Genomic DNA, 8,785 nt, shown 5'->3' on the forward strand with positions numbered 1-8,785 from the left:
CGACGGACAAGTCCCGAACGACCCATCTGTTTAACCCATTGAGTTCCCCCATGGGCATCCCCCCTCCTTTTATATAATCCCCTTAATCCGTTTATAGAGGCTGAAGATTACGAGCAGCGGCCAGAGCAGGTGTTCCCATCCTGGGAGTGGGTCACCCCATGGATGGGGGGCATGGGGTGTGTTTCATGATGTCCCCAAGGTCCAGGCTCAGGGTAACAGTAGACCCAGAGTATGGGACATGTACATATAGATGTATCTAGGGCCCTAATCCCCCCTCAAAATGCCCAGCCCAACCAGGAACCACCACCCCCACCCCATGCCGTGCACAGCTGTTGCAGGAGAGGAGCAAATGAGAGTGTATGAGTTTGGGAAGCAAATAATCTCTAGGGAATTGGCTGCTAGAAACCTTATTAAAAGACACCATGAAACATCCAACTGGTGACTCCCTGCTTGGAAAGAAGGTATTGAACTGCACTTCTGCCTCCCAAAAGCTGAGAAACCCATGGTGGGGGTGGAGCAGGATCACCTGTGTGTCCCTTCCCCAGAAATGAGATACAGACCCAGCGTGGCAGCAGTTCTCAGCGTCAGAGCTTTATTCCAGAACAGGAAGCATTAGCAGGAGGTGGAGGGGGAGATGCTGAGGGGCTGGGGGGAAGGGGAGGATGGTGCAGTCCCCAAGCCCCAGTGGAGAGACATGGAGCTATAGGCTCCTGTGGAGTGACTGCACCAGCATCTCCAGCTGCTCACCCAGGGCCACCTTATCCCCGTCATTGGTGATCACCCAATCAAAGGCCACTCCCTGGTCCAGGCCACACTCAGATTCAGTGTCATCCACCCCTGGTAGCACAGAACCCAAGGATGGTCAGGATCTGTCTATCTGTACCCCCTACCATGGCCTCACCCCCCAGAGCTGGGGGCTCTGATCCAAAGCCTCTTGCTCCCACTGCCAAGGAACAGCAGTGGAAGCAGCAGACCTGTGCCCATTGGGCAACCCCAGTTTTGGTGTCACACTAGGTGAAGCTGCCCCACACTTGCTCACCATTGACAAAGACCCAGTTCCTCCTCTTCCTTGTCTCCTCAGTAGCCACCACCCGCACAGTCTGCACCACATCCCCATAGGCGTCCCGGAACCACTCCACATCTGAGAGGCGCCGTGTGTCACTCACCACCTGCGCAGGGGCTCCATCAGCACCTGTCCTCTGCCCCCAGTGCCCCCATGTACTCTGCAAAACTTACCCACACTGGCTGCAGCGCCCCCTCCACTGCTGCCCGGCAGAAGAAGCCAGGGTCACTGTGGCGCTTCTCCTCGCCCCAGCGGATCATGTCCTGACGAAACATCTCCTTGTAGGCGCTGGCATCCAGGAGTCGCTGAAAGTTGAGACCATGCTCCTGTGGGAAGGGGGTTCAGTGGGCATGGTCTGGGCCAACGAGCGTGGCATGGCACAGCCACAGATGTTGTGACACGCCATGCCTCAGCACAGCATGATGGAATGGGATGGCTCAGTACAGCACAGCATGCAACAGCTTGGCACGAAATGGCACAGCATGATCGTGGGATGGCATAACTTGGCACAGCATGTCCTGACATGGCTTGCTGTGGTGCAGCATGGCACAGCTCAGCACAGCATGGCAAAGCATCAGACGGCACAGCACAGCGTGGCAGGGCAGGCACAGCTCAGCACTGTGTGGCGTGGTGTAGCATGACGTGAGCATGGGACGGCACAGAATAGCAAAGCACATGCCCTGGCACAACTCAGTGTGGCACAGCAAGGCTCGGTGTGGCACAGTATGAGCACGGTTCGGCACAGCATGTGGCAGAACACGGCACTGTCCGCCACAGCTCAGGATGGTGTGGCACTGCATGTCATGGTGTGGTACGGTATGAGGGTGGGACGGCACAGCACAGCACAATGTCCCGGCACAGCTCGGCGGGGTGTGACACGGCTCAGCGCGACCGCGGTACCTTGGCGTACTGCTCCTTGAGGGGCCCAGAGAGGCGCAGTATGGTGCAGACGTCGGGACCCAGCCTGTGGGAGAGGGGTAAGGGGGACGGGCACTGGCACCGGCTCCACTCGGCCAAGTTCCGGCCTCCCTGTCCTCTGGTACCATCTCCGCACCCCGCGCTTTCCCCGCCGTCACCCCTTGCTCCAGTCCCGCCCCGCCCGGTACCGGCTCCGCAGCTCCTCGGCCACGAAATCCTTTCCCGATTTTCTCTTCCCGCTCAGCAGCAGCACGGCGCGCGGCGCCGCCATAGGCGCCTCGTCCCCGCCCCGGCTCGCTGGCTCCGCCCCCCGGCAGGGCGCGGGTCTCACGGCGCCCCCTCCCGGGCAAAGCCAGCGCCGCAGCGAGGGTGCCCGCGAATGCCCGCGGGGTATGGCGGGTTCGTTCCCCCAGGATCCTGTACCCCTAGCAGCCTTCTGCCCCCCTGCCCTCCCCTCCCCCAGCGCCCCCGCTTCCTTCTCACACCGTCAATTCTCCTCTGAAGCTCCCTTTCCCCAGCACCCTGCTCCTCCCAACATTTCCTTTCCTCCCAGCATCTGCATTCCCTTAGCACTCTTCCAACAACCCTTATTCCTCTTCCGCACCTCGCTTTTTCCCAGCATCCATTTCTCCTAGTACCCCCTTTTATCTCCGAGCTCCATTCCTCAACATCCCTATGCCGTCTCCGCACACCACTTTTTCAAATGCCCCTCACTTCTTCCAGCACTCCTCCTTCCTCTTCACTGTTCCTCCTCTAAATCCTCATTTTCCTCCAATGCCCCCAATAGCCTTTCTTCTCCCCCAGCAACCCCCTTCCCCTCCAACCATATTCTTCTCTGCCCCCCATTTTCATCTGCACCCCCTCTCCCCCAGCAGCCCTTCCTCCTCCCTTTTCTCTCACAGCATCTTCTTTGCCCACAGCACTCCAAATAACACACCCTATTACTCCTCTGAACCCCCATTTCCCCGGCTCTCTTCCCTCAGCACCCTTCCTTCCCCACCCCCAGCACCCCCATTTTCCCCACATCCACACAGCTATGCCAAGCGGTGACTTTATTCATGAAGCAGCTTCACACAGTGCATTTGGCTGGGGATGTGGCCTTACTTGACCCTACAGGGTGCAACGGTAGCCCCAAGATGCCTGTAAACAGCACATGGGGAGCCCTTGTGTGGGGGTGCTGGCACACTACAATACTGGCCCCCTGGCTCTACCCTCACTTGCCATGCCGCCTTGGGGCTCTCTGGCTCCACACGTTCCTGGAGGTGCTGCAAGAGAAGGGGAGGTGTGATGGGGTGCAGGAGGGAGGAATCCCTGGGGACCCCTGGCACCACCCACCCCAGCTCACCCACTGTAGTGCTGCAGCATGTACTCCTCGAAGTCATCAACCGCCTCCTTGTCGCCCAACTCCTGCCACGCTACCTCCTCAAGCATCTCCTCCACATCATCCACAAAATCGACAAACCGCAGGCGGTCATGGGCAAAGACACCATCAGCCCTAAAGGCCCCATCAAGCCGCGATGCCAGCCTCCTGTATTGTCCCCCCAAGCCCAACTGCCCCATGAAGGTCTCCAGCAGTTGCAGGAACTGCACCTTTTGCACTGGCTCCAGTGCATCCCCAAGAACTTCCTGGCCCTCCTTCTGGGCACAGTCAGTCACCCCAGAACAGCCCTGTGGTGCCCGGTACTGCCTGAGCCAGGGCACCTCACGGGAACTATGCTGGGGGTGTCTGTGAGACACCTTCCCACAGGCTTTGCCTGGCTTGTGTTCACAAGGGGTTTGGGAATCCTTCTTGTGGGGTTTGCCATGCTCTCTCCTCTCCTGCTTGTGGGGGGTCCCCTTAACACCATGCTGTTTGTGCCACCTGCTGTCCTTCTCCACCTTGAATGGCTTCTTCCAGGGTCTCGAGAAGGACCCCAACCCCTCTGCCTCCAGCACCTGGGCCAGGTGCTGATCCAGGGTGCTTAGTTCCTCCACAAGCCCCTTGAAATCCTCAGAGCCCTGTATATGGTCCAGGGTGTCCGCTAGCTCCTGCCGCAATGAATTCAGACTGCCGTGCTGCCGTGCTGCGGCCTTGCTGTGCACTGGCGCACCTGTGGCACGTGGCTGCTCTGCTGTTGGCTCCCTGGTGCTGCCTGGTGCCCCTGTGGCCTGCAAGTGCCGCAGCTCAGCCCGGGCCTCCCGCAGTGCGATGACTTCCCGCTCCAGCGCTGCACGCAGCTGCGCATTTTCTGCGGCCAGACTCTGCTGCTGTGCTTCGGCTGCTGCCACCTCACGCTCACTCTTGTGCAGCAGTGCCCGCAGATCTTCTTTGTGGGCCTGGGGCAGGGGTGGGGGGGCTGTGAAAGAGGTGGCAGCAGGAGAGCAGCACCAGGATGACGCACTGAGACATGGCACTGGGCACCAACCTGTAATTCCGCCTGCATGAGCCGGATCTCCTGGTTCTCTTTGGCCAGCTTGTCCAGGAGTTGGCTCATAGACTGCATGCTCTGCGGACCCCCAGCATCTGGCAGAGGGGGCTTCTGCTGCGAGTCCTGGAGGACAGAAAGGTTGGGAGCCCTGAGAGCATTGAGGACACCCTCTGTCCTCACTCAGCCCTGCTTGAGACCCCTCCTTACATTGCTGTCTATGGACAACAGCGACTCCTGCTCCCCAGCAGCCAAGTCCCAGCTCTCCACACTCTCCACAGGGCCTGCAGAGGACATGGGTCCGAATGTCTAGGCTGCTGCAAGGCGTTCCCCTGCCTGGCTGGGCTAGTTGCCTGTACTCACCATCTGCCATGTCATAGATACCACCTGGGGAGAGGAGGGGACAATGAGGAGGATATCTGGACCCCACCCTGTCCCTGGGTCCTTGGCCACTGGGAACCCCACTTACCAATGATGATGAGCAGCCCCACAGCAACCAATGCCAAGACACCGAGCAGGTACTTGCTCATACTGAGCCCGTCATCACTGGTGTCTGGTGTCACCCGGTGTGGGGCAGGCATGACAGTGGGGTGCCCAGGATGGGGCTTGTGGCCCTGCCGCCACCGCAGCCCCTCCATGTTATTGTCACTGCTGGTGCAGCACACGTCCTCCATTGTTGGCTCTAGGGGGAGACGGGGGGGGCCTCCAGGGAGGGTCTACACCTAAACACTGCCAGCACAGATTCCCTCAGGCCAGTCCCCTGTGAGACCCTGACCTGCTTGGGGGGTGTCAGGGAAGGGTTGTGGCTCAGCCTCAGCATTCAGCTCCTCCTGCTCATCGCCCTCCAATGTCCTGGGCTCTGCAGAGCCATCCAAGGCAGGCATTGCCCATGTGCTGGAGTCCTCACACTCCTCTGGGCTCTGCAGACACAGGCACTGGCACATGGGGTGTCCCTGTGTGGGGAACAGCACCAGTTCCAGCTCAGCCCCAGCCCCCCCGCGATTCTGACTCACCCCCTGCTTGCTGCCCTCAAGGCACAAGGTCCGGCTGGAGAAGGTAGTCACACTGTTGGTGGCCACGGCTGGGGAGAGGCAGAGCATGGGGATGAGACAGTGGCACAGGAAGGTGACACCAGGCTTGCCTCATACCCATGGTGGCTGCCTGCCTGTGACTGTGTCCTGGGTGCCTTCATCCTCCTCCTGCGGTTCCTCATTGTCAGACCTGTGGGAGGTCGAGTCCTGCTCTGGACCCACTGTCTCAACAGGCAGACCCTAGGGGAAGGGGGACATGGGGAGACACCTTTAGCCCTGACCTTCATGTGCCCCACTCTGCCTGGAGTCCCAGGTAGGCTCTGCGGGGAGGGTGTGCCCGAGGGTGTCCACCTCTGGGGGGGCTGCCCTAAGGGCTCCAAGGCATGGGGTCCCCGGTTCCGGGATATTGCCCTGGAGATCTCAAGCAGTATGGGTCTGCTCTGAGGGTTGTCAGCCCTCACCTCACTGCCCGCCAGCACCCAGCTGCTCTCTGAATCTCGGGGATCCAATTTCTCCGCCATAGGGACAGTCCAGTGCTACCTGCAAGGGGACAGACCAGCGAACGCACGGACAGCGGGACATGACCCAGCTCCCAGCACCAGCGGGATGTGATCGCGAGAGCCATGGTCCCTGTGCCAGCCAGTCCCTCCAACCTGTAGCTGGGGGACTTTGAGGGAGCCGTCCCGATGCACCGGCTCTGAGCTCCACCTCCACTGACACCAGCTGCCGCCGCGGGGTATTTTTAGCCGGTGACACCACCCAGCAGGTGGACAGGAGACGCGGGGCCCGGCGTGGGGAAACCAGAGGCCCCGATCGGGATCCCACCGCCCCACAGCAAAGCGGCAGCACTGGAAGGGGTTTCGAGCAGCCCCTGCCCCTTCTCTTCCCCCCACCCGCCCGGGATCCAGAACCGGGGATGACGGCCCCGCCAGCAACCCCTTCCTCTCCGCTTTCCACGGCCTCATCCAAACTGCGCCCGCGCCCCTCGGCCCCGTCCCGATGCCGGTTCCGGCCTGGCAAGGGCACCGCCTCTCCACGGCCCCGGCGGTACCTGCACCCGCCGCGTCCTGCCGGGAACTTTCCCCAGGGCCGCCACCGCCCCCGGGGCGGGGCGCGCACGTGACACAAGCAGCCAATGGCAGCCTGCGGCGCAGCGTCGCGCTGAGACGGGCGGGGAGCGGGAACAGCGGGCGCGGCCCCGCCGTTACCGAACACCCCACCCCACGGGACCCACCCGCCCGCTACCAGACAGACACCGACATCCCCAGACACCTTCCTCGGACAGACACCAACACGCGCGTTTTAGAGTTTTATAACGACGGTACAAAAATTTCCATTAACGATTGGCTAAAATGGACGCATCTGGGGCGGGGAGCGGGTACCGGGACCGTCCCGAGCATCGGAGAAGAGGGCACCGGGAGTGCCCCGTGAATGTCGAAGGGGGCACCGGGACCGCTGCACAGCCCAGGAGGTGCCCCCTGCAAGGCAGTGACCTAAATGGGGGCAGCACTGGGGAACACCAGGAAGCCTCAAGCCCTCACGAAGCCGGTACACTGAGGCCAGAGCCTCGCCGACAGCAAAGGGCTTACAACGGCATGGCCAGCACCGTCCCAGATCCCCTGGTGGGTCCCGGTGGCAGGCAGTGCCTAGTGAGCAGCCACAGCCAGTGCATGGCAGTGCCTCTCTGGCTGGTGGGGGGGGCGACATTTACAAAAAATGGGGGGTTGGTCCTAAATCAGTGGGGGAAAGATGTACATGGTGGCTGAATGGTAGCTCAGCCGTCGTTGGCGGTCACCAGCTGTCCCATGCCCTCACGGATGTAGACCGACTGGATCTCCTTCGTCTTGAGGCAGAAGTCACAGGCCCAGACAGCAGAGGCCTCAGTGGTGAGCAGCCCATAGGCATTCTCAGTCATCCCTGTGCACTCTCGGTGAAACCACTTCTGGCAGGAGGCCTCACACAGGATGGCATCCTGGTCATCATTCACCTCGTTGCGACAGGCCCCGCAGGGGTACACGAGCCCTGGTGGCGGCTGGTGCCCTGAGGTGCTGGTGGCCTTGCCGGGGGGTGGCAATGGGAGGCTGTTGGTCTCAGGAGTGCTGGCACTGCGGCCAGCACTGTTGGGGGCAAAGCCAGGCTGTGCCCCATTGACGGTGGCGGGGGAGCCCGAGTGCTGCTCCTGGGTGAAGGTGCTGGGAGGAGGGTTCTTGGCTCCCTCTTCGCCGCTAGTAGGGAAGCCGGGATCTGCCCCAGGGAAGGGACTGGCCGTGGGGGGCAGGGGTGGCATGTTCTGCCCAGGGCGCTGCATGGGCGATTGTCCAAAGAGGTTGCTGGGCTGGCTGAAGCGCTGAGCCACTGCTGGCCCCCCGGGGGGATTGAGGGCTGGCCCAGGACCCATGTCCCCCCGTGGGGGCTGCCCCATAGTGGGGGACATCATGGGCCCGAAGCCCGCAACAGGCCCCTGCATGAGCTGCCCCATAGAGGGACTGAAGTTCTGTCCGAGGGGCTGGCTGAAGGGCTGCCCGGCAAAGGTCAAGGCCCCCGGCTGCACGTAGTTTGGATTCTGGGTGGGCATGCTAAAGGCCGGGCCCATCTGCCCGGGGGCGAAAGGGGGGGGCTGCCTCCGCAGGGGTTGGGGACCCCCGCCGTAACCAGGTGGCACCTGCGGCGACATCCCCCCCTGGACGCGGAAACCGCCGAAGGGGACGGGGCTGCCCAGGAAAGGGGCAGGGGCCGCCCCCAACTTGGGAGCCCCGAAATCATCCTCGAAGGGATTGGAGGCCACGAGGTGGTCCACCATGGGGGTGGGCGGCGGGGCGAACTCCGAGAGGTGCGAATAGGCAGGGCCCTGAGGGAACAAGGTGGCGGTCAGGGTTGCAGCGGCCCGCCCCCGGCCCCCACGCCGCCCCGAACCCGGCCCTACCTGCGTGTTGGACTTGCGCCGCTTCTTTTCGGGGCTCTTCATCTGCAGCCCTGCGGGAACAAACGAGGCCGCGTCAGCGGGGCCAGAGCGACCCCCACCCACCCCGATCCCTGTCCACCCGTGCTCACCTGCCTTCCCCTGCTTCCGGCCGGGCCCGCCGGCGGCAGCGCTGCCCGCGGGGTGCGGGGGCCCCGGCGGGGGCGGCGGGGCCGGGACCGCTCCCTCCAGCTTCTCTGAGTGCGGGGCCGCCATAGCCCTCACAGCGCGCGCGTCGCCGCCATGGCCCGACCGGAACCGGAACCGGCGCGGGGCCAATCACACCGCGCGGGGGGCGGGGCGAAGTGCGCGAGGTGCGGCAATCACCACAGACTCCCACCCCATCCCTCGGTCGGACCAAACCAAGTGCAGCGAGATGGAAAGGGGGAGCACGGTTAAGGGAACAGAC

The 8,785-nt window shown here is 62.6% G+C and overlaps 3 protein-coding genes across 7 annotated transcripts; all 3 read right to left on the reverse strand.

The window, feature by feature from the left end:
- Positions 1-570: 570 nt before the first annotated feature.
- Positions 571-2,325, reverse strand: PMVK (phosphomevalonate kinase). The gene is made up of 5 exons (XM_058860492.1): positions 2,170-2,325; positions 1,964-2,027; positions 1,237-1,368; positions 1,040-1,169; positions 571-837 (listed from the first exon to the last, which is right to left on the reverse strand). Exons 1-5 carry the CDS (start codon positions 2,250-2,252, stop codon positions 701-703), a joined length of 546 nt encoding a protein of 181 aa, XP_058716475.1. The 5' UTR covers positions 2,253-2,325; the 3' UTR covers positions 571-700.
- Positions 2,326-3,016: 691 nt separating this feature from the next.
- On the reverse strand, positions 3,017-6,554 carry PBXIP1 (PBX homeobox interacting protein 1). Of its 4 annotated transcripts, none has more exons than XM_058860287.1 (11): positions 6,469-6,554; positions 5,879-5,957; positions 5,552-5,657; positions 5,400-5,467; positions 5,162-5,321; positions 4,856-5,068; positions 4,750-4,773; positions 4,597-4,670; positions 4,387-4,512; positions 3,327-4,297; positions 3,017-3,246 (listed from the first exon to the last, which is right to left on the reverse strand). In XM_058860287.1, the coding sequence occupies exons 2-11, from the start codon at positions 5,936-5,938 to the stop codon at positions 3,195-3,197; spliced, it is 1,854 nt and encodes a 617-aa protein (XP_058716270.1). In that variant the 5' UTR covers positions 5,939-5,957; positions 6,469-6,554; the 3' UTR covers positions 3,017-3,194. The 4 variants fall into 4 exon arrangements, with proteins under 4 accessions (XP_058716270.1, XP_058716271.1, XP_058716273.1 ...); XM_058860288.1 differs by lacking the exon at positions 6,469-6,554 and adding an exon at positions 6,071-6,449; XM_058860290.1 differs by lacking the exon at positions 6,469-6,554 and having other exon boundaries at positions 5,162-5,306; positions 5,879-6,447.
- Positions 6,555-6,713: 159 nt separating this feature from the next.
- Positions 6,714-8,750, reverse strand: PYGO2 (pygopus family PHD finger 2). 2 transcript variants are annotated; one of them, XM_058860307.1, is made up of 3 exons: positions 8,469-8,750; positions 8,341-8,390; positions 6,714-8,265 (listed from the first exon to the last, which is right to left on the reverse strand). In XM_058860307.1, exons 1-3 carry the CDS (start codon positions 8,590-8,592, stop codon positions 7,192-7,194), a joined length of 1,248 nt encoding a protein of 415 aa, XP_058716290.1. In that variant the 5' UTR covers positions 8,593-8,750; the 3' UTR covers positions 6,714-7,191. The 2 variants fall into 2 exon arrangements, with proteins under 2 accessions (XP_058716290.1, XP_058716289.1); XM_058860306.1 differs by having other exon boundaries at positions 8,341-8,750.
- Between the last annotated feature and the right edge of the window lie 35 nt (positions 8,751-8,785).

This window comes from Poecile atricapillus, chromosome 33, assembly GCF_030490865.1.
Source record: "Poecile atricapillus isolate bPoeAtr1 chromosome 33, bPoeAtr1.hap1, whole genome shotgun sequence".
NCBI classification, from domain to species: Eukaryota; Metazoa; Chordata; class Aves; order Passeriformes; family Paridae; genus Poecile; species Poecile atricapillus.